This window comes from Trichechus manatus, unplaced genomic scaffold, assembly GCF_000243295.1.
Source record: "Trichechus manatus latirostris isolate Lorelei unplaced genomic scaffold, TriManLat1.0 scaffold00053, whole genome shotgun sequence".
NCBI classification, from domain to species: domain Eukaryota; kingdom Metazoa; phylum Chordata; class Mammalia; order Sirenia; family Trichechidae; genus Trichechus; species Trichechus manatus.
Window position 1 is genome coordinate 11,572,400 of NW_004443989.1, and position 24,325 is coordinate 11,596,724.

The 24,325-nt window shown below is 47.6% G+C and overlaps 1 protein-coding gene across 1 annotated transcript in view; it reads left to right on the forward strand.

The window, feature by feature from the left end:
• The first annotated feature begins 119 nt into the window (after nucleotides 1-119).
• ZC3H18 (zinc finger CCCH-type containing 18) overlaps nucleotides 120-24,325 on the forward strand; it is a 53,256-nt gene continuing 29,050 nt past the window's right edge. The window contains exons 1-7 of the mRNA XM_012555938.2: nucleotides 120-5,434; nucleotides 5,515-6,131; nucleotides 11,851-11,935; nucleotides 12,689-12,757; nucleotides 20,653-20,801; nucleotides 21,118-21,210; nucleotides 22,432-22,589. Coding sequence (XP_012411392.1) covers nucleotides 5,529-6,131; nucleotides 11,851-11,935; nucleotides 12,689-12,757; nucleotides 20,653-20,801; nucleotides 21,118-21,210; nucleotides 22,432-22,589 — 1,157 coding nt within the window. The 5' untranslated portion in view covers nucleotides 120-5,434; nucleotides 5,515-5,528. The remainder of the gene's footprint in view (nucleotides 5,435-5,514; nucleotides 6,132-11,850; nucleotides 11,936-12,688; nucleotides 12,758-20,652; nucleotides 20,802-21,117; nucleotides 21,211-22,431; nucleotides 22,590-24,325) is intronic.

Sequence of the window (24,325 nt, forward strand, 5' to 3'; positions counted from 1 at the left end):
GGCAGTCGAGGCCCGGGAACCCCGCGCCGCCGTCGCTTCCGTGGAGCGCCCCAGGCTGCGCGCTCCGGCCGTGGGGGCCGCTGGCCGAAGCGTGGCTCCTGGGTCCCCGGGAAGGAGGATACTGAGACAGGCACGATCCCGCGTTCCGTCAGCGGCGAGTCCCGGCCTGCGGGAGCCCTGGAACACCTCAGGGTCTGGGCTCCTCGCGAGCTGCCTCCGCGCCCCTCGTAGAGTTTATTTTCCTGAAGCTGTCAGTACTCTTCCGGGCCATTCGCGTGGCACATGTTTGCCGCCCACAAAGGGAGTGTGAGAGGCAGGCAGATTTGCCCTCCGGAGTAGGCTGGCCCCAAGTGTTGATGGCTCTTTGGGGAACTTTGATCTCTTTGGAGCCACCTGGAGCTTGCTCCCTCGCCCTCAAAGTGTGCACAGATTGGACGTGTTCGCTGTGCCCCAAGACGCTCTTCAGTCTCTTAGAAATAGTAACTTACTTGTCTCTTTGACTTAAGAGCCCAAAGGATACTGGGCTTCCAGAATAAACTAACTGCAACTATGATGCCGGAAGAACCTAAGATTTAACACTTAAGTAGTCTTGCTCCTGCTAACACGTTAAGTTTTTCTGGCTGCTTTGTGACAGCTGAGTGTACTGGGCAGAGTGGCTGATCATTTTAAGTGAAACTTTGTTTAACGAACTCATTTGCAAGACTAAGCCAGTCCTCAGATCCAGTTGGGGGAAATGCAAGAAGGGACTGTGACATCCGAACTTCTCTTCGGGGGTGTAGTGATGGATCCTCATTCTTCCTTTGGGACTCAACTCTGTCGTACTGCCCATGGAGTGGTCCTTTCCTGAGGCAGTGGTCAGGATTCTCAGGTGAGCCTGGACTGAGGCAGATTTCCACTTCAGGCTCTGGGAAGGGAGTCTCTGCCTCATAATACAGTCTGAGTATTTGAGTAGAGCCCAGCCAGGTCCTAAAGGCTGGAACTACTCTCCAGTGTTACATGGGAAATGCTCAGACAGTCTAGGAAAGCTTTTTGGAGTCATTCCAGAGAGCATACAGGTAAGTTCTGGCCATGCTCATGTTGGAAGGGGTTTGCACTTATCACAGCCATAAATCATCTCAAGGTGAGTGCTTCCTTATTTTTTTGTTCTGGTGGTCAAGCTTAGTAAATTTGGGGCATGCTATCTGTTGTCAACTGTAGAGGAATCCTTCCTTTACATATTATAAGTCTATAAAGTGAGATGAGCCTGAATTTTATCTAGACAAACCAGAACTTAGGCATAGACCCTGCTATGTTAAAAATAGTTGTCCCAAAAGGTTATCTTTGTATTTAATTGATGCTCCTTTGCCAGAATCTCTTTAACACTCCTGTTACGGTAGTGGATATATAAGCTGTCTGAGAAAATCAGTCACATTTAATAGTTATACTCCCTGTTTGACCAGAACTTGCCTTACTTGGCTTGGTAACTCACCTTACTCCCCAGACCAGGCTCTGAATGACTTCTGACTATTTCTCAAACTAATCTGCCTTGTGGAGGAAAATTTGCTGCCACCAAAGAGAGCCAGGAGAGTGATCTGGAGGTCTGAAGATTACTCTCAAAGAGAAGTTCCCACGTGTTCTGTGCTTCAGCAGTGCCGTTGGAATCAGTGCGTGGACTACCAGAGTGACTACTGGGAAAGGAGACCACTCCCTTTCCATGACTGATTTTTGGTGTATTCTTCTCAAAATTAAGCAACTATTTAGATTTTTTTTTTCCTGGTGTGCAACAGGTACTTTAACAAGATTTTGTCATTTATGCATTTATTCACCAAACACATTCATCCAGCGCCACCTGCCAAGTGGAGACACAGTGTTGGGTGGCACTTGTCACCCTGCTGTCTGGGCAGGTTCACAATCAAAGGACTGAAGGTTTAGCTCTGAACCTTGCTGTGAGCCCACGATTCAGGGTGGTCGTGTCCGAAGATCAAACTGAGTAGAAACTGATCTTGGGGGTCGGTTAAGACTTGTTCAGAGGACCCCCATTTTATCAACCACACTTAGTAGGCTGTGTACTTCTCTTCCTAGCACCCCAACATATCGGTTAAGATTTGCCCAGATGACTTCATCTCATCATCCATGCTTAATAGGCCGTGTACTTCTCTTCCCAGCACCCCAACATAGAGTATGCACTCAGCTATTTGCCAAATTGAATTAATCTCAAAACAGGACCTGGACGCCCAGAGAGACAGTTAACCTGCCTAGAGCGGGGCCTGGAACTCAAGACATCTTATGATTCCCAGGGATGTTCCCTTCTCTTCTGTTCCATGTGGGGTTACCTAGGTTGCTTCTGATAAACATGTAGATTTGTTGGCATCTGAAAGGTGTTCACCAGTATGTAGGCTCAAATATTGAAGTACTGTTGGTTTCCTCAGGAAGGACGTCAGTGTTACTCCTTCTCAGTAAACTTTTCAGGGCCTCCCAAGGGGTGACTTTGTCTCAGTGTGCCTAGGGCAGCCCCTCTTTATGCCTGTGGTAATTGTTAATAGTGCCTCCTTTCAGTCTCAAAATGTCCTATTTACACAATAAATTATGTGGTAGCTTTGCTGCTAAGCACCAGCCCCTCTGCTGGACTCAAGGAACACAGAGGGGAGTCAGAGTCCTCCGACTTCATGGCAGGGCAGGGAGCTTGCAACAGATTTTGCAGACAGATGTTTGCAATGTAGCATGTCAAGTATGGATACTTAATGAAATAATGAATAATGTACTTAGGGCAAGAGTTTTTAACCTGGGAGCCATAGGTAGACCTCAGGAGGTTTTTGAACTCCCAAAAGTGTAAGGTAAAATGGTGGTGTATATGTAGGTTTTTATAGGAAGAAGAGCCATACCCTTCATCGCATTCTCAGGGATCCATGATCCCCAAAAGGTTAAGTATCAAGATGTGAAGAACAAGGCTGCCCTCTGAGGGTCGTGGATCCTCTCGGGGCCCTTTTGCTCTCGTGCTGTGCGTGCTGGAAAATGCTTTTGAGGCTTGGGGAAGCTAACCGCATCTTTGATGTGCTGGAGTCGTTTCCGTGATCAGACTGTGCTGGGCATGCAGCCCCATCAGTCCTTCTTACAGTTACTTTACACACCACAGTGCACCCGCCTCAGCACTTCCTTTGGTCTCAGTGGACTTCTAAAGGTGGGCTCCTTTTGGGAGTCTCTTTTATTGGATTCATGTTTGGTTTAGGGACTCAAGATTCAGACTTCTTACAAGTTTAAAATCGTAAAATAAATAGCATGTGGCCATCCCTATTATTTGCCTGGTACCCTGTATAGAGCCTGTGGTGGCTTTTCCATCTAGATGAAAATATGTGTATTTGGTTCCAGTAGGGCTGAGGTAGTATAGATTAAAAAAAAAAACAAAAAACAAACCTGTTGCTGTCGAGTCTATTCCGACTCATAGCGACTCTGTAGGACAGAGTAGAACTGCCCCATAGGGTTTCCAAGGAGCAGCTGTTTGCCTCTGGGCCCCAGAAAAGCCTGTGACCAGACTATGAAGTTTGTGCAAACCCACCCTGAACAGAGGACAGTATGTCGCAGGCTTGGCAGATGCTTTCTGCAGAGTATCAAGGGTGTCATTTACAACTAGCTAGGGCACATTGAATTTGCATAGCATTTTATTGATTTGGGAAGTAACTTTGTTTCCAAGGTTGCCATTAGACTATAAAATGTGAGAATCAGAATTTGTCAGGTTTCAAGTAAGGGTGTAAAAGGCTGAAAGCAGTTAGCATTTGCTGCCTGCCTCCTGAGTACCCTTGCTGCTGAGCTAGTTCTAGGGAGATGAAAAGACCCCTGCCCTTTGATGGAGAAGAGTTTGTATATACAATGTAGCAAAAACTATGGCAAAGCTGGTTATAGGATGTTGTGCACAAAGGAAAGTTTTATGTGTTGGTTTTACTGATAGTAATAGCTAAGGATTTGAGGAAAAAGATTGCCAGTTTTTCACTAGCCTCAGACTTACAGTTGTAACCACCCCACACGCTTTCAGCCTTGAACAGTTAAAGAATGCAGGGGTCTTAGGAAGAGGCCCCTGTCCTTAGCTTTTGTCTTCCTTGTTCATGTGCCTTAGGTTGTTAGGAACAGCATGTGCCGTGAGGGGCTGGGCAACGCACATGGAAGTGAGGACACGTTAGTAACTCCTTCCTCTAGGAGTGACTGGATAGTGTGGTTAGAAGGCTGGAAAGGGAGTCATTTTCAAACCTGACTTTTTAAGTGACTGAGAATGGATTGGTTGACTTATAAATTTCTATTGCTGCTAATCATTTAGTTTTTGTAAAGTAACTTGCTCAGTTGTCATTTCCATTAACAGCAACAACAACAACAAAAAAAAAACTGTAGGTTTAAATGCCCACTCTTGGTATTTCACATCTTTGAACACAGGTTCTCCTTTAAAAAGTTACTTAAAACGTATATATACATACGACTGGCTACCTGTAGTCCCATCGTAATCTGAGGTGAATAACTTTTTCCCAGTACTCCTGTGATGCCAAGCAGCATGACTGCAAGGGCATCATTTTAAATAACAATTGTAAATAGTGTGTCGCCAAATGAAGACTCAGGTGCACGTTGGTCCCTGCGCTATTCCTGCGATCACACAATACTTTGGTAGCACCTGTTGCCCGCTGCCTTGGTGCAGGGGTGAGTGCTCGCTTGCAGACTCTGTGGTGGGGTGCAGTCTTTCACCCACCTTATCGATCTATGTTTAAAATAAATGGAGCACATACAAGCTTGAGGTGGGAAAAACAGAAGATATTTACTTTATAATTAAATCAAGATTAGTCAGAATAGAAATGAAGTCTTCTAAAACGACACCCTTGGTCTTGCTCATAAACACGCTTGAACAACATACAGCTTTCAGCCAGAGTTCCTTTGCATGTCAAATCCTGCATTAGACAGTGGCCCTTGCACTGGGTGCGCTGTGATGAGGCCTAGAAATCTCATTCTTAGAGAGTACCAGGTGGTTTTGATGGGAGCAGTAAGGCCAGGCACTGAGACGTTAATTCAGTATAAGGAAAATCCCTACAACCCACGTCTCGGCCTTAGACCCCTCAGGATGATTCCAGAAAAATGGTCAAATGCACACCTTCACTTGTAGTACCGCATTGGATAATGTACATTTTCTTGAGTTTCAGAAGTAATTTACTCTTAAGAATTCAAGCAGCTGTCCTTTGCTCACTTTCTGTTGGCTGTTTAGGTTGCATTTGTGACGAGAAGGGGTTACGGGACCACACCGCTGCCAGGTTGCACTCATGCACACCTAGCTGAGTAGAGCTCAGTCTTGGGGTGCTGGTATGGGTTTAACTGTCTGTCTTTCTCCCCAGTGGGACAGCCAGCAGCAGGTCTGCAGTGCGGGCTCCAGAGCTGGGAGGCACTGCACAGGGCCAAGCAGCGTGGAGGTCCTGATTCTCCCTGTCAGGTCAGGAGCATGGGCCAGGAGGGGGCGGGCTGGCCTTCCCCTTGGCTGACTGCTTAGCCTCTCTGATCTCTCTCTTACAGAACCGTGGGTACCGATGGATGTGGCCGAGAGCCCTGAACGGGGTCCATGCTCTCCAGAGGATGAAGAGGAGCAGCAGCAGGGGCTCTCGGATGATGACATTTTGAGGGAGAGCGGGTCTGAGCAGGATTTGGACAGAGCTGGGGGGAGGGCGTCCGACTTGGAGGACGAGGACCACACAGCCCAGGGACTGAGCCAGGGGGAGGAAGACCACTCCGACGAGGAGGGCCCGGCAAGTGAGCCCCACTCTCAGGATCCAGACTCTGAGGCCAACGAGCTGAGCGGGGGCCCCACGAGCCCCCCGTTGGAGGAGGAGGGGGGTGGGCGGGAGGAGGACCGGACCAGTGACCTCAGGGATGAGGCGTCCTCCGTCACTAGGGAGCTGGATGAGCATGAACTCGATTACGACGAGGAGGTCCCTGAGGAGCCTGTCCCTGCCGCCCAGGAGGACGAGGCTGAGAAGGCGGGGGCCGAGGGCGATGAGGAGAAGGGGGAAGGTGCCCCAGAGACAGAGGAGAAGGCAGGGGCTAAGAACGTAGAAGGGAAAGAGCCCCTAGAGGCTGTGAAGGAGAAAAAAAAAGAGGACGACGATGGGGAGATTGACGATGGGGAGATTGACGTAAGTACCCCTGGGCTGAGGTGGGAGGGAACAGCTGCCCGGTGAGGCCACCCACCTCATGCCAGGGAACAGTGGGCCTTCCAATGGCGCTAACTTTGTGATTCCCTCTGCAGTAGAAACGAGGACGTGGGACAGGAGGAAAATTAGTTTATTGCTCTTGGGGGCGTCACCATAGTAATTAGAAAGCGAGTGTTAAAAACCAAGAATGGAAAATGGGCTAGCTTCAGAAACATTCTGTCTGCCACTTGGTAGCTTGAAAAGTGTCTGGGGCAGTTTCCCCCCACCCCCCGTTACTGGTTGGGTTCTTTTGATGTAACCTTCACATTGACGAGAAAGTATCACTAGTGAGTACTCACTAATACTACTCACTGATGATAACTACCTACTGGTAATTCCTGTCTCATCCCAGGTCCAGCCCTCTCGTCCCCACCACAGACTCGCTTCTGTGCGTTCTCTCTCCAGACACCACTGTCAGCACGCTACGCTGTGCCCCACTCTCCCTGTCTCTGGGCGCAAACCAGAGGTGTGCACATTGGTTTGTTAGCAGCAGCCTGGGCTTGGACCTACATCTGGGCAGCCTTGGCCTAGCTCTCTTAGTGGGAATCCCTGGAAAGTAACTTCTGGTCTTTAGTAGAAAGTACACATTCCAGAAGACTTTTCCACCATTGCTTTCAAGCACAGCTCTGGTATCAGAAGTGAACTACTTGCGGTGTTTTTATGAGGAAGAACCTTTACGGTTTGACTTACAATGTCAAAGAATGGGTGTGGGCTGAGGGCTTGGAGAGTCACTTCCCAGTAGGACTCTCACTGGTGGTGAGCATAGAGGCTCCCCAATCCAGAGGGCCCTTCCTGTATCGTCTGCCGTGTGTCCCCTTCCTTTGGCATCCCGGCCCCTGTGGACTCCCAGGTACAACTGGTGGAAAAGTCTAAAAGCTGCTGGCTTTATCATCCTTATAACTTAGTAGTGCTTGCTGTTGTCAGGTTGCCTCGTCCTGCCTTTTTCCATTTAGGCTTTGGCTCGAGTGAAGTAATTCCCAGCTGATTCCCCACCCACCCCCATATGGTATTCTTGATGGTGATATCAATTTATATCATAAACCTTGCAGTCGTTTTGTCTAAACCACAAAATGTGTGATTCAGGCCTTGAATTACCTTTATGTTTTTGGTGTGCTGTGAAAGCATCCCTCCGACAGAGATGCCTTTCCGGAGGGGCCTCTTCCATGCTGGGGTGGGGATGGGATTCTGTGCATTGGCCTGGGGCCTGCTACTCACAGCGCTCAGGCTGCCTTGTGGCACGGGGCCAAGGACTCCACTTACGGCTGAGCCTTATGTGCATGTATTTGAGAGACCGCTCACCTATCCGGGGCATCATACACAGAGAACCAGACTCCACTTGGGCCTTGTTTCTACCTGTGCCATTTCTCAGGAGACTGGACAGAACGTGCCAGAATTGGACCGCCTACTGCATAACAGTCCTTCCTTGTTTCTCCTTCCCCTCTGGTTAGTCTCTCGCATGGCCGTTCCTCCCTCTGGGGTTTGGGGAGCAGTTTGATTGCTCCCTGATCTGCTTGGTTCCACTCTGGAATTGGCCTTCACAGAAGAGTGTCCGCCTCACCGGTGTGTGCAGCATCTCCTTTGCTTCTGACTCAGTTCTGTTTTTGTATCTCCCTTGTTGTGTGGTTAACAGAACCTGAGACAGTCCCTGGGTCCCCCAGCCTTTGGTAGAGCTGCATGTCCTTTTGATCCTGCCATTACCGGTGATGTCTCCCATCTGTTGGGCAGCCTTCCAGAGGCAGTGGCACAGTGGGTGCAGAGCTCAGTAAATAATCGTAGGCCCCCTCGGCCATCATTGGTGGCTCGCTGCCCACCTCCTACTGAATAGTTTGAAGCATCTTCACATGTGGCATTTTATATTTGCTCGTGTTGAACTCTGCCTGTCCCTTATGTGCCTGGATTCAGCCCAGGGGATCTCCCTCAGCTGAGTTTTCTCTCTGGAAAGGCTCTGTTGTTTCCAAGCTGACTGCTATTTGTGTACCCCCTCCGTGTCACTTTCTGGGCGTGAGGTCACAGCACCCCACCCTGATGCTTTGGAGAGAAAAAGCCCGAGTGTTACAAACTGGAATTGCCAGTCCGTCCACACCCGTCACCTGTGTGGGTCTTCAGCCACAGGCGTCCATGCAGGTCCAGCACCCCTGCTCACAGGTGTGAGATCCAGGAAGCTTGAGAACTCATCTGTGGCATACCTAAGCTGAGCTGAGCTGACATAAGGTTCTCCGTGGCCTTGTCTTTATCCCACTCATTGTGAACAGGCACACGTTCCCTTGCAGAAATAGTGCTGTTGATTATAGGGTGCTGTTTCTACCCCACTGTATTGCCTTTCTAAAATCAAAACGTTTCTGAATTCCAAAGACATGTCTGGCCACAAGGGTTTCAGAAAAGGGGTAACAGACCTCTATTTTTATCCCCATTTTATGGATGAGCGAGCTTGTGATTGGCCCGGGTGGCAAGACTAAGGCTCCACCCAGGCTTCTGCTCAGCTTATTCTCTGTGCTCTGTGTCTGTTTCCTGTGACATGGCAGTGCCACATGGTGACTCAGTTTTCTTATCTGCCTTTGTTACTGAGGCTTCAGTTTTTGAAAAGAATCTTTTTTTTATAGTTAAGTAATATGTATCTACAGTTTTTTGAACAGGGAAATAAAAACTTGCACAAGGAAGTAAAAATCACCTATTACATTATTGCTCAGAATTAACTGTGTTTTGGTGCATTATTTCCAAGGACCTTTTCTGTTACGATAACAAGTTTTCATTTTCAGAGCACTTCCTGCTCACGCTTTATGTGAGGCACTGTACGTCAGTACTCTGCAGGCAGCATTTCAGTTAAACTCCATAGCAGTCCTGTGCAGAAGGTGCTCTCTGTTCTGCAAAGAGGAAACCAAAGCTCAGAGATGGAGCAGGCATCCACGTCACCATGGCCAGGACAGAGCAGAGGTGGAGTGAGCATCCACGTCACAATGCAGCCAGGACAGCAGAGCCAGGATGGGAACCCAGGCCTTGATTCCCCAGTGCACACTCGTTTGTATGAAGTCTCTTAAAACTAAAATAGACCTGGATGCCTCTGATCTGCATGCGCATTTACCCCAGGAAGTGCTAGCAGAGGTGTACCAATGGGGCACAGCTGCCTTAGCTCTATATCAAGTGTTGTACGGTCTAATTGTCCTTTGTTGCCCACTCTGGGCACTCCCCCATGCTAGGTGTTGCTGTTGTTCTCGCCTGTTCCAGGTGGCATCTGTGGAGAGCTCCTGGGCTCTTTCCTTCCTGTAGACCCACCAGTGTGCCTCTGACCTGTCCACTCGGCCTCACCAGTGTTCTGGCATCTGCTATCTCCAGTCCGGGTCAGGTAGCCAGAAGGTCATCCGTGTGCAAGGAGCAGGGAAGCCCAAAAGAGTTCCCATCATCACAAACTAGCTGTGACAGTCCTCAATGATGGAGCACGTGTGCTTGCCTCTAGAAGTTGTGTTTGCATGAAACTGTTTATAAGATTTAAGAAATTGTTTTAATCCTCCATCATTTAAAATGCCATCATGCCAAACGAGTGGTTAATTGAAAACTCGGGATACTGTGTTCTATCATTATTATTTTAATTAAAGGACAAGTTCTAAATGTAGTGCACCAGTGTGCATACCCTTTGTTACCTGGGTGGCAAGTGGACTAGATGACCGAGACCAGTGGGTGGCTGCTGTTTTGTGTTCTTTGGGGTCACTGTTCATCTTGTGTGCTGCTTCAGGTGTTGTTGTAGTTTGTTTAGTATTGATTTTCTGGTAGCTACATAGTATCACCATGTGTGGTAATGTGGCTGCTCACCAGTCTGTAGATGGAGAGCACTGACAGTCACACCTTTGCAGAAGCACTTCTTTAAATCTGACCTAGTGCACTGGAGAGGAATCCTAGTTTCTGAAAACAACTCTTTGCACTCCTGGCCTCGCACCTGTGCATAAATTGTCAAGTGGAGCAGGGAGACTTGAATGGGCTCAGACTTCTCAAAGTTTGTTTTGCTTTTTTTGTGGGAACAAAGAGAATGTGCTCTCAACTTAGATTTGAGGTTTTATGAAACGCCACATTAAGGCTTTCGTGCAGTGGTTATTCCATGAGGATAACAGGAAAAAGCAAGCACAGGTTCAAGTTCGTGGCCAGAGGAGAACAGCACTTCCTTACTCTCAGCACTCAGGTGGCATGTGCATGTTGACGCTTAGAGAAATGCACCTTCTGGATAGAACTCTCAGGAACCCCTTCCTTTCATTATAAACCGTTTCTTCTTAACCTAGTAATTTGAAGACAGAAGCCATGCAAATATTTAAGCTTTAAAATTTTAAATAATCATAAATCCAGTGTTTGATTTCAGCATTTATTCATTCAACAAGTAATTGTTGACCACCCCCTGTGAGACTGACAGTGCTCTGGCCTGCACTGAGTGAGTGGACACATTCCCAGTCGGGTGGACAGTGGCCATATTCGTCATTGCAGGGATGTCCATGTGCAGCCATAACACGTGCTACAGAGGGGAGGGCCCATCAGGAAAGCTGCCTCAGGAAGGGGTGGGGCTGTGGCCTGGAATGAGATGAGCTGCATGAGGAAGAGGAGCGGGAAGGGAATGGCCAGGTATGGGGTTTGAAAAGGTCACTTTGCTCTTCAGAGGGGAGATGGAACATTTAGGAGCAGTGTGAGGAGACCATGCTTCGCCACCAGGGAGGCTGGGTAGGTGCTTGGACCAGGGTGATGATGCTGGAGATGGAGAGAGGCTAGGAGGACGCGTGGCTGCAGATAGTGCTGGGGACATAGAGGAGGGCAGGTTGGGGGGAAGGGAGTGGGTCTGCCCTGGACATGGGAAGCTTGATGTGTCCTCAGAATGTGCCAGAGATGTCAGGGTCGGGGGCAGTGGTACTGCTTGGCTGGAGGTGGTCCAAAGAGAGGTGTCCACTGCAGGGTCCACATGGTCTGCTGCTGCTTGGGTCTTGGGGCCCAGGGTGAGGGTGGCTTGGGGAGCACAGAGCAGTGGTTCTGGATCTTGGCCTGGAAATCACCCCTCACCACTAAATCAGAATCCCTGAGGCTAGAGCCAGGCTTATTCTAAAGTGTGTACAGCTGAGGCTGGGAACTCTGACTGTGGGAGAAGAGGCTATCCTGGAGCTGGCTGCAGGGAATGGCATCCTCAGCCTCAGTGGCTGAACTTCCCTCCTCCTGCCTGCCAGACTTTTAAACAAGAGGAAGTAACATGTTTGATTTTAAGGGACTTAAAATCTTTTGTTCAATGGTTTTGTTTAAATGTACAAAAATATTAAAAAGTTGGGGTATAATCATTTCCTGCCGAAAGCTGCTAATTAAGAGAATATACCAAAGCCCAGCTTGTGAAGTGCTTCACGTCCTTCATAGACTGCTGTTCCTTTGGTTCCTCTGTTTAATCCCTCAGTTTGTGAGGAAGCTGTGGAATCATCCCCATTTTGCGGGTGAAGAATCTAAGGTTTGGGAAAGGTACGTACATGGGTAAATGCTGACACATGGTGTTGTGGGGCATCTCAGCCTTCTAGCCAGGCTTGTCATTCTTGCCTGTTTGGTGAGAGCAGTGCCAGTTGGTAGGTTCTCCCCCAGCACGTCCTCTGGGTCTCTGGGTGGCACTTCCTGAGTTAAGATGATCCCTCTCACAGTCTCCTCATCTCTGTTTCAGGATGATGACCTGGAAGAAGGCGAGGTCAAGGACCCTAGTGACAGGAAGGTGAGGCCTCGTCCCACCTGCCGCTTCTTCATGAAAGGTAACTGTCTGGGGGGGTGCCTGCAGCAGCCCTGTATCTGGGTTTCCCTGCCGTGTGGTGGTGGTCCAGCCTGTGAACACCTGGAGCGGGCCCACGGGGCGGCATGTGCTGATGGTGGTGGTGGTATGGAGGTTGCACGTTAGATCCTCTTATCAGTCCTTTCATCACTTTAGAGACTAACCTGGAGGGGCGCCAACTCCAGCCTGCCCACCTACAGCAGACTCTGGTTTAAACAGTGTCAGGCATGTTTATAAGGCCAAATGCCCTCGGCGCCAGCTTTGATATTTTCCCATCTCTGTAAGGAAAATTACTGCTTTTCTGCAAAATATGTCAAGATACATCCTGCGTTTGGAGTGGATTTGTAAATGGCCCAGGGGAGGCCTCTGAGAGCAGGAGGCTGTCTCTCTCCTGTAGCATGAACACTGTGCACTAAGCAGCTGAATCAGGTGACAGTGTGATAAACTCTTGTTCAGCAGTGAGGACTAGCAACATTTTTAAATGTGTCATAACCCTCTAGCGTTAGATACTATGTCTCTTCTGTTTTGTTTTGTGAGTCTTGGGCGATTGGAAACGGAAATGAGTGTTTCTGGTCTTTAAGGGTGTCTTGGATGTGCAGAGTTAGTTTCAGCATGTTTCTTGTGATTGGCTTTTCCCTTGGTCAGGTAGGAAGATGTTTCCTCCTCCTCTGCGTCTTAACTGGCCCAGCCGGCACCACCCCTAATGCTCACGCCTTCCTGTGTACTTCTCTTCCAGATGTTGTGCCACCATTATCCACTCTTCCACCACTATCAAATTCCATACCATTCAGAGGCCAGGTTAAAGGTACAAAAATATGCTCTGTTCACTCTTTAGCCCCTTAAATTCCCACTGCTCCAGAGGCTACCCTTCTTCGGATCCAGAGCCTAGCTGTGAAGCCGAAGGACGGGATGGGCCCTGGGACAGGGAGCTGTGTGGACCTCTGTGCTCGGAGGGGGTACTGGAGCAGGCGAGGGCTGCAAAGTGAGGCTGCAGTGGGGGGCATGCAGGGGGTGCGGGCAGCCCGGGGAGGGCAGGAGGTGGGGGCACAGTGGGTTCTGCACCTGAAATGGCCCTGTCAGTCATGCAGAGAGATGACCTGTGATGAGGGGTGAGGGGAGCTGGGCACTGATCGTCTCGGCCTGGTCCCTCTGGGCGTGTGCTCGAGGGGAAGCTGTGCTCATGGGGAGGGGGCAGCTAGCCTGCTTCCATGATGGTTGTCGTTTTTGCCAGGAGAAGGCAGTGGACGCACGCAAGTAAATGTGTGCATGGTGGGCCTCTCCCATGCTGCAGCCTGCGCCCTGCACCGGCAGTGGCCGCGCTGTGTGGGCCTCAGGGTGGGCATGGACGCCCAGTGAATGGTCGCACACTGGAAAGAAAGCACAATGACCAGCACAGCCACTGAGGAGAACAGCTGAACGTGTAAATAATATGTTTTAGAAAGTAAAATTGTTCAGGTCTTTAAAAGCTGATATTGGAGGTGTCCATATTCAGAAATTTTAAACTTAAGCAGAAGACTTCTTTTCCATAATGATGTGGAGAAAAAGCAGAGTCAGCCATCTCTTAAATTTCTAAAGTGATGAGGGAAAAAATATGTATGTATATATACATATATATTTGTCTGTGTCTGCATCTCTTCCTGTCCTTGTTGGAGGTTAGCACTGTCTACAGGCGGCTCACATACTGTGTCTGGTCTGTTGGTGGCAGTATGGCTCTGTATGTGGTCGGGCCCCTTGGGACTGGCCGGCAGTTCCCACAGCAGGAGGCAGTGTTGTCCACCATCTGGGCCACGGAGCCCTGGTACAGGTTTTCAGGAGTGCCATTTGCTGAACTCATTTCCAGAGTTTGCAAACAAGCAAATGAAGTGAAATCATTACTGGAAACTGCAGTGCCCATCACTGAGCAAGGCCTTGGTGGATGAGCAATGGGAGGCGGCCCCACAAAATCAGAATAGAGTCTCAGCAGGCCTGTAGGTCACAGTCCTCTAGGAAGTGGGACCTCCAGGGCTACACTGAGTGCTGAGCTTGGGTTTCTGGGAGTCAGACCCTGTGTGGGAGTTTCGACAGAGGATCTGAAGGAAGCTAGTGGCAAGCCGGCTTTTTCACAGCTTAATTGGGTATTATCAGTAGCTTTTGTCGCAGAAATACTGTTTTAATATATTTAGATCCCTCCTCCCTGCTGTTTGTTTATTCTGCAGTGTAGTATGAGAAAGTACAGAAGGGAACAGCTGATTCTGTTTTCTAGAATATGTCTTATTTTTCTTAGTTATGAGAAGTTAATTTGACTGTATTTTTTTTGCTTACCTACAGTTTGTAAGTTTAGTGTCAAATTGAGATAAATTAGTGTTTTCTCCAATAACCAGAGAAATCATTATAAAAATAAAATTAAGTTTGTTGTGTTGGGAGGATGTGGAGAAATCAGAACCCTCATACACTGCTGTTGGGAATGTAAAAATTGGTGCAGCCACTTCTATGGAAAAGTTTGGCAGTTCCTCAGAAACTTAAAACATAAAGTTACCATATAATACAGCAGTTCACTACTAGGAATTTAACTCCAAAAGAAATGAAAATATATACCACACAAAAATACATGACGTAGACACTTGTACATGAATGTTCATAGTAGCATTATTCATAATAGCCAAAAAGTGGAAGCAACCCACAATGTCCATCAGTGAATGAAGGGATAAACACAATGTGGTCCATCTAGACAGTGGAATTTTATTTGACCACAAAAAGGAATGAAGCACTGATACACTACAGTGTGGTTGAACTTTGAAGAGATTATGCCAAGTGAAAGAAGCCAGTCACAAAAGGACAAATATTGTGTGGTTCTGTTTCTATGAAATGTCCAGAATAGGCAAATCCACAGAGACAGAAAGACGGTTAATGGTTGCCAGAGTCTGAGGGGAGAAGCAATGGGGAATGACTGCTAATGGGTTTCTTTTTGGGGTGATGAGAAAGTTCTTGATAGTGGTGATGGTTTCACAGCTTTGTGAATATACTAAAAACTATTGATTTTTGCACTTTAAATGGGTGGATTTTATGGTGTGTGAATTATAAAATTCTGTTTCACGTTGTGATCTGTAGATTAATCATAATTGCTCAGATGAACTCATTAATATTTGCAGCCATTGACAACAAAATATGTTAGGAGTACAACTGGGAAACATTTTAAAGCCCTAATACTTTGTTTATGGTGTATTTTTTCCTGACATATATTTGTGTTGAATGATCAAGACACAAAATTATATCCGCAAAGGAATCGCGTTTTTCTTAAACTTGTCCTGCTTTAGGCTTGTGGTCTACCCTCACTGTGGTCCACATCAAGCTCATGCATGTGCCAGACCTCCTGGTTTCTGCTCCTTCGTTCTCTCTTGTTTAAAGCAGTTCTCGAAGTGTGGTCTGTGGACCCCGGGGATCCTTGAGACCCTCCTAGGAGTCCCCGAGACCCTCCCGGGGTCTCTGAGGTCAAAATTATTTTCATAGTGATATTAAGACAGTGCTAGTAGTCATGTGCCCACTGCTGTGCACTTCAGCAGTGCCAGCTTCACTGAATGATGTCGATAACAGCAGTGAGAATTATGATTTTTTTTTGTTTTTAATAATTTTATTTTTGTTGTTGAGAATATGCAGAGCAGAACATACACCAGTTAAACATTTGTTTCTACCTGTACAATTCAGTGACATTGATTACATTCTTTGAGTTGTGCAACCATTCTCACCCTCCTTCTCTGAGTTGTTCCTCCCCCGTTAACATAAATTCACTGCCCCCTAAGCTTCCTATCTAATCTTTCAAGTTACTGTTGTCAGTTTGATCTCATATAGATAGATCTTAAAGGAATATAGTGCTCAAGGCAGACATTCTTTACTAGTTAAGCTGAACTTTGGTTTTAAGAAGACTTCAGGAGATATTTTTGGTTTAAGGTTTAAAGAGTATCTCAGGGCAATAGTTTTTTCAGGGGTTCATCCAACCTCCATGGCTCCAGAAAATCTGGATTCCATGAGAATTTGAAGTTCTGTTCTGCATTTTCCCCTTTTTGGTCAGGAAAGAATTAGGATTTAATTAAATCTCGACACTTGAGTACAGGTTTCAAAAAAACAAACTATATCGATGTATAATTAACGTGCCATTAAACACCCATTTTAAGCATACAATTCGATGATTTTTAGTAAATTTACCAAGTTGTGCAACCATACCATGGTTCAGTTTCAGATCCTCTCCATCACCCCAGTAAGATCCCTCAGTACACATCTTTTCAGTATTCAATATGACAAATGCCGTAGTGCAGCGACAGTCGTTAGGAGGAAAAGCCTGTGTGCAGTTACTTGATCAGCAAGCTGAGCTAGCCACTCTTTCTGTGGAACACCATTTTTACTTGAATGATGACAAATTATGCTTATTTAGGCTTGGATACTTGGCAGTTATTTTCTCAAGAATAAGTGTAGTGAGCCTGCCCCTTCAAGGAAAATAACTGGCAGTATTTATGGCTCATGGTAAAATTCACACTCCCAAACTTGTATCCACCACCATGAGCTTGGCAGCTTCGCAGTACAGTGTTTTCCAGATATTTTCCACATGACTATTGCATGATGCTACAGAACCATCCCTGGGTAAAAGATCCACTCAAAGTTCAGGGTAAGACCAATGAATTTCCGTGCAACAGAGCCTTGAAAAGTTCAGTGGTAGGATTACAGATTCCACATTGCAGCTAACCTTATAAAAGCTTTCATTTGTGGAGGTTGGTGTAGTATATCAAAGAAGAAGGTCCCAAAGTATATGGAAAGGTTATTAACATACTTTCCCCTTTTCCAGCTGCATCCTTGTGTAAGGCCAGGTTTTCCTCACATAACTTCATCAGCCCTCACCACCAGTTGAATCAGAAACAGAGGCCATAGCACCCTTCTTCCCGTTTTTTTAGAAAGTTATTTTTCATGACCTACTTATGTTAACATATGTTGAATTTGTTGTTTTAAAATAATAAAATGTCTTTTAAACTTTTCAGTTTTAATTTCTAGTACAGTAACTATCAATAGAGATAACCCATATAGACAAAGGTGCTTTGGGTCCTGGGACCAAAAAGTGAGAGAACCATGAATTTCAAGTACACGGTCTTTACAAAGAAGCAGCCAAGAAATTACCTTAATTGCATCAGCTGCCATGATGAATGTATTCCTTAAGGAAGTTAAAATCTCTCAAAATATTTTTGTTGTGACGGTGGTTTTCTGTCTGTTGCAGCTCTATGAGATAGGAAAGGACGTTACTCAGGAGTGCTTTATAGTTGTGTCATTAATGCCATAATGAGCTGCTTGTGGTTCATTGTGGTCTTGTGTCTGTTAGAGTAATGTTTGTCCCTTAGATTTTATTATTAGATTTGTTACAATATTCTGCTTTCCTTTCATGAAGTTGGTTTTTTTTTTTTTTTTTTTTTTTTTTGTGATATAATTTTGTTCTACATTTCTCTCTCCAGCTCTGTCCAGAACCCTTTTTTTTAATGATGAAGCACTCTAAAATTCTTTATTTTGACACTGTCTGTATTTATTATCTTTTCTGAGTTATTCAGAGTGGAGGGAAGGGAGTCAAAGGTTATTTAAATAAGACTAAGACCACTTTGTCAGGAACAGTCTTTGTTTAAAATCCCAGTGTGAAGCAAGGGCTTTGTACAGAAAGTTAGAGAGATACCATAAAGTTATTTCAGTTGTTCTGATAGTATGCCCTGCAGATACAGTGACAGTACAACTGTACACATACTACCAGCACTTTACTGATGACCAAACACACACATCAGAATAGTTCAGATTCTGACAGTGTTTCTGGATCTAACACACACACACACGTGACCATGCACACAGCCTGGTGGTATACACACGCCGACCAAGCACGGGCCCATGGCCCAGGATGGTTTCTTTCCTGAGGTGCTCACTCACTTGAACAGAGTCATTTCCCCTTGGGCTGGGTGGATGTGTAGCCGATGCCAGGGATGCTGCTGTGTGAAATCTGGCCTTCTGTCACCGTGTTTGGGTTTTGTTGCTGTTAAGCATGTACGTTCCTTTCTCCTAGATATATTGCTTAGTGGGAAAAAAAAGCAAAGTTCAGCATGAGCATATAATATGCCCAGGGAAAAATGGAGGTGACAACATTGATTGATTGGTCACCAGTGAATTGGTAACTCCCTCTGGTGGCCATTCCTGGAGGTGGGAGTAGCGAGACTTTTCACTGTGTATCTTTAATAGTGTTGTAATATTTTATGTTTACATGTCTTCCTTTTTAAATTTGTTTTATGATGAGATATTTCATGTATACAAAATAATATAACACTTATGCAAGGTATGAAGAGTAATAAAGTAGTTGCTGATGTGCCCACCATCCAGTTGAGAAGTAGAGCATTATCAATGCCTTTGAAGCCCTTTGTGTTCTCCCAAAAAAACACTGAGAGGTTTCAGAAGTGAAGAAACGTTGGGTTGGCCCCACCCTGCCATGACTGTCCGTTTCTCCAGGTCCCCTTCTAGTATAGCCCCACCCCCAGCGTAGACACAGAGCCCTGACATCATTGTAAGCCTCCTTCTTTACACAGTTAGAATCACAATCTACATGAACTGTGTCTCACAAAGTTTCACCTAGAAGCAAAGAACCATATAATTTTGAAACTAGAAGGTCTTTATTTTTGCTTCCATTTCCTGGAGAATCTTCTTTTTCCCTTTTTTTATTTTTTTTAATTATGAAAACAATATGTGCTGACAGACAGTAAAGAAAACGAAAGTCTTTCTTCACAGTCCTGGCAGTTCTTTTCCTACAGATAAAATGTTCATTTTTTAAAACATAAGTGGGATGACAGTAGTCCTGTTCTCTTTGTGTCTCACATGTACTGGACGACTGTCCTCGCTGGGACATGGGGACCAACCACACTTTGTCGTGGACAGGGCTCTCCTTTCTCTTGGTGGCCTGGACCTGAGGCGTGCGCTCGGCGAGGAGCGGGCTGCCCGTCAGCCAGGGCTCCAGGCTCTCGCCCTCCGCCTTCTTCCTCCGAGACTCCATGCGTGGTTGTTCCTCATTGGCCTTGTTGCCCTGACAGTGTGAGTGATAAGTGATCTCTTGATAGTGGGATCCTAGGTGATATTTTGTTTTGAAAAAATTTTTAATACAGAAACGAGCAGAGAATAACAAATAACCCACATGTCCACCACCCAATGCATGACTGTTTTAAACCTCTTTGAGGCTCTAGAATTTTGAGCCCCTGTGAAGCAACATTCCCCAACCTCTTTTAACTTGTATGTGATCTCTTAAACCCTCTTAGGAATTTTAAAAATTTTGCCATTCTTAAACACTCCCAGAGAAGCAATTTTAAGCATACTTTAGTATTTAACTTAGATCAACGTTTTATGCTGTATTAGAAGTTAGTTTTAATGTAAACTTAAAAAAGAAACCAAACCCGTTGCTATTGAGTCGCTTCCGACTCATAGCGACCCCACAGGACAGAGTAGAACTGCCCCATAGGGTTCCCAACCTATGGCTGGTGGATTCGAACTGCTGACCTTTTTGATTAGCAGCCAAGCTCTTAACCACTGCACCACCAGGGCTCCAGTATATCAAAATGTGGTTTAAAGTTTAACTACACATTAATACATTGAAAATGTTTTTTAAAACTGCTTAGACACGCCTTATTTTTCAACTATGTGAGCATGTTAATCCATTCCCAAAAAAAGTGGCACACTCACTAGTTAAAAGCCTGGTTCTTACGTTCTGCACTGAAAAGTCATGTGGTTTCCTTTAATAATTCCATTGTTCTGTTGCTGTGTGATGCTATTGCTGTGTGATGCTAAAAGGCAGGTTTTGATTCCTATTTGCAAGCAAAGTTTAGAAGCCAAATTTATTATCATTGCCAGTGTGTTTTCTTTTAACACATTTTTTAAGTACTAGAGATATCCTGAAGTGGTTTGTGAAAATTTGGGTAAGAGAGGATGCAGATTTACAAAGCTGGTAAAGATTACCCCGGGACAAATGTGCAGACTTCTGATATTTTTATGCCTCTCATTAATTCCTACTTTGGTGTTGATGTTTTTTGGGCCAGAGTAAAAAGTATGTTAGTGTGTACCTGTGAGACCCAGCATGGCAGCCAGCAGTGTCCCCTGAGCAGGGACCCTCTAAGGGGGGGATGTGAGGGGACCACGTGCCCTCCAGCTGCCGGCCGTGGTGCCACTCAGAGCCAGGAGGCTCTCAGACCTTCCTGTCCTGGAGGGAAGGTGCCTGTTCTCAGAGCCGGAATATGTTGACACGTTAGAAAGGGGCTTTGAAACAGGTGCTGTTTCGCCTTTAAAATGTGAGCGCAGTCCCCTCCAGGAGCCCTTGAGAGCTGACAGCCCTTTAGACGTGGTGTTTCATGGGAAGGTCCCTTACCAAGGGTGCTGCACAGACCCCACGGGGCCTGCCTGCTGTGGGCTCCCCATGTGCACAATGCACAGGTGCGGTGACCGAACCCAGGCCCTGCCTTCACAGTGGCAAGGCTGGGTTCCCCAGGCTCGACTCCCCCACTTTACTGGCCTGCGAGGGCTCATTCAACAATGTGTGGAAGTACCTAGCATGCCAGCTGCACGTCAGAGATCCTCGGTGACTGCTGGCTGTTGCTGCGGCCGATAGCACAACGGCACCCCTGGTGCGTGCATTGGGTGCTGAGGACGCCTCCTGACTGGCTTTTGTCTCCACAGGGAACTGCACCTGGGGGATGAACTGTAGATTCATCCACCCCGGCGTGAACGACAAGGGCAACTACTCCCTGATCACCAAAGCCGAGCCCTTCCCACCGAACGGTGCCCCGCCTCTCGGACCGCACCCGCTGATGCCCACCAACCCTTGGGTGCGTGAACTTCTCTCTGATCATGGCCAAGTCAGGACTCCAGCCCATTTGTGCATTTCAAGCTTACAACAAATTAATAGACTTCACGTAAAGGGCATTGTTGTGACTACAGAGTCACATAGCTGCCTCTCTAGAAGCTTCTGTTGCTCCAAGGAGAAGGTCACCCCAGACCCGGGGAGGCCACGTCCAGGGCTGCTGAGCCTCGGGTGAGAGCAGCAGTGCTTGGCCGGCTGGTGTATCCGTGGATGGTTTTGCTCCCCTGTTTCATTATCGATTCTAACATTTTCTTTCTTTTCTCTTCTTGTTTTTCTAATAGGGTGGGCCAGTAGTCGATGAAATTTTGCCTCCACCCCCTCCAGAACCCCCAACAGAGAGTGCCTGGGAGCGAGGACTCCGGCACGCAAAAGAGGTAACATCTGAGAGGAAAAGATGGGTGGTCCTTGCACCAAGCACACTGATCCATAGAGTGATGGGAGACTCAGCAGAACCTCAGCACTGAGACTGCATTGCTGTGGTTTCTTTCAAGACTTGGAGAATGGGAAATGAGGTCTGCCTGTCACCTAGGTGGGATAGGTCACAGGCAGGTCCATCCCTGCAGGCCCAGTGCAGCCTGTGCCATGCGGAGCACTGCCCAGAGAGACAGCAGCACACTGAGGCAGCGCAAGCCTGCCTCCCCTCCTCTCACCCATCAAGGCCAATTGCACTTCTCTGCTGAGACCCCTGTGTTCATGCCAGGGCTTCCCGCACTCCCTACCCTGCACGCTCACACTGAGTCTGATGTCCAGGTGTGTGCTCGTGCCAGGCCCCTCACACTCCCTTCCCTGCACACTCACACTGAGTCTGATGTTCAGGTGTGTGCTCATGCTAGGCCCCTCACACTCCCTACCCTGCACGCTCACACTGAGTCTGATGTCCAGGTGTGTGCTCGTGCCAGGCCCCTCACACTCCCTTCCCTGCACACTCGCACTGAGTCTGATGTTCAGGTGTGTGCTCATGCCAGGCCCCTCACACTCCCTTCCCTGCATGCTCACACTGAGCCTGATACTCAGGCATGTGTTCCTGTAACGAGCCATTTAAATGATCAGTCCTTCTCGGCCCTCCAAGTCAGTGTACCCCCAGCGAGTTAACAGAAACAATCCTTTTCTTCCTCACACCCTCAGCGCACACTCAGCCACATTCTCGTCTTCTGGACTTTATAGGCTTCCTGGGCCGTTTCCCCCACATACCTGCAGTGAGCCGCCCTTATTCCTTACCGTGCCCTCTCCTCATCCCGGGGCTTGGCACTGAGTGGACCTGTTGGGCTCCGGCAAAAGTCTAGGGCTGGTTACAGGAAGTGACGAGACCTAGACTTCTGAGTGCACGAAGCCCGTGGCTGGAGTGGGAGTGCCTGGGGGGCAGGGCCAGATCTGGGCTGCAGGCATAGGACAGACACAGGACTGTGTTCCGGGCTCCTGCTCCCCTCCCCTGGGCCTCGGGGTATCTGTGCCAGCCTCCGAGCTGCCCCTCCTGCATGGTTGCCTGCCAACGCCGGGGGTTTTGGAGCCACATTGGGAGCTAGGCACCACTTTATTGCCTTCATAGTGACTGTTGTGCTTTCGTTCTATATTGACTTCTCTCCTTATTATGGCAGGTTTTAAAGAAAGCCACCATTCGGAAAGAACAGGAGCCTGACTTTGAGGAGAAACGGTTTACAGTGACCATTGGCGAGGACGAGCGGGAGTTTGACAAAGAAAATGAAGTTTTCCGAGACTGGAACTACCGGATCACAAGGGATGTCCGAGATACAGCGTAAGGCCCATTCTCTGTGTCCTCTCCTCTGGAGAGGGGGCTCAGAGCTGCAGCGAGGCCATGCTCGGGGCAGCAGCCTGGAGGGGCAGCCCTGAATGACTCAGACATCCTCTTTGCGATGACCTCTGCTCTGGTTTTGATTTCGTAAAGGGAGTTTGTGAGCCCTGTGTGGGGGCACGTGGACTGGAGAGGCTTCCCTATCGGGGTTCTTCCAGGTCCTGAGGAGGCCTGTTCTGAGCCCCAGATCCAGCCTGTCTCACCTCTCACCCCTCCCCACATTACCCAGGACCAGAAAAGCCCATGAAACCTGTCGCTGATATCCAGACACATGGCAGGGAAGGCTCTTTTTATCACATGTGCTGTGTATTGTTTCTCCTACCCGGACAGTTCATCACTGGTCTTCTAAAAATAATCACAGAAGAAGTCCATGCTGGCTGAAAAAATAACCGTCAAACTTTAGGAATTGTGTAACATAAAGAGTCGGCTCTCCTCTCCACCACTCCTGCCCTTGAGGCGACCAGGGCTTCTTAGAAATCACCTTTGCAGGTATAGAAACGGGTGCTGTTTCTGCCTGAGGAACTCAAGGTACAGCTGTGGCCGGTCAGTGGCCCGGGCTGGTTTCTGCAGGCTCTAGTTTTGTAACAGTCTCCACCCATGCTTGTGCTGTGGGAGAGTCATCCTCGCTGTGGCTCAGAGCTTACAAGATGGTAAAGGGAATGCTGACTGGGACCACAGGGCCATCTTGGGCTCTAGGCGTCCATACCTGTCAGCAGGTAACAGCTCAGAGGTTGAAGCTTAGAGATTTGACAACATAGTTAAAACTTAAACGTTTTCTAACGAAACCTTAGTGAGTGGAGACAAACTTCAGATCCCAGGAGGGGCGTCTGGGTCAGAGCCGAGTCTGGATTCTCTGTTGGGTGGCATTGGGAGTATCGCTCAAGCCCTTTAGGGCTCAGGTTCCTTGTGTGAAATGGGGTATGGACTTTGTCCTTCCTGGAGGGCAGTGTGTGGGCTTGCGAGAGCCTGTGGGTACATAATTTGGCAAGTCTGTGTAGTTATTTAGTGTGAAAGGGGGAGCTTAGAGCCTTGGTTTACCCTCTTACCTGTTCCCGTCTCCCCTGGAGGGGCAGAGGATTTACATGTGTGCCTGATTGTAGGCAGGGGAAGGGACTGCATGGTTTGAGGGGCACCCGTAGTGTGCACGGTTTGGAGATCTGCCTGGTATACAAGCAGGTATGCAGTTGTCTTGGCCGTGGTGTCTTGGTGCTGGGTAAGGGGGTGCTTCAGAGTGCAGATGGCTCATGACTCTGCCTTCTGTCAGAGCAAAGATGTGGCTAGGCCTTCCCCCTTATCCCAAAGCCAAGCTCACTGGTGGTTTGGTTTGGTTTGCTAACATCCACTCGCATCCACATTAATTCTGGGGCTTTTGCAAAGTGCCCGTGCTGGGCTCCCCCAGACCAGATCAGAGCCTTGGGTTTGGGCCTGGTGCACTGTGCTGGAGTGAAGCCCAGATTGCCGAAGGAAGTGGGCTTAGGAAAAGCCACCACTCTGTCACCATGCACCTCTCTGTATTGCACCTGCAGCCCAGAGGCCTTTTTTTTTTTTTTAATTGTACTTCAGGTGAAGATTTACAGAACAAATAGCTTCTCATGAAACAGTAGTACACATATTGTTTTATGACATTGGTTAACAATCCCTCAACATGTCAACCCTCTCTCTTCTCTACCTTTTTTTTT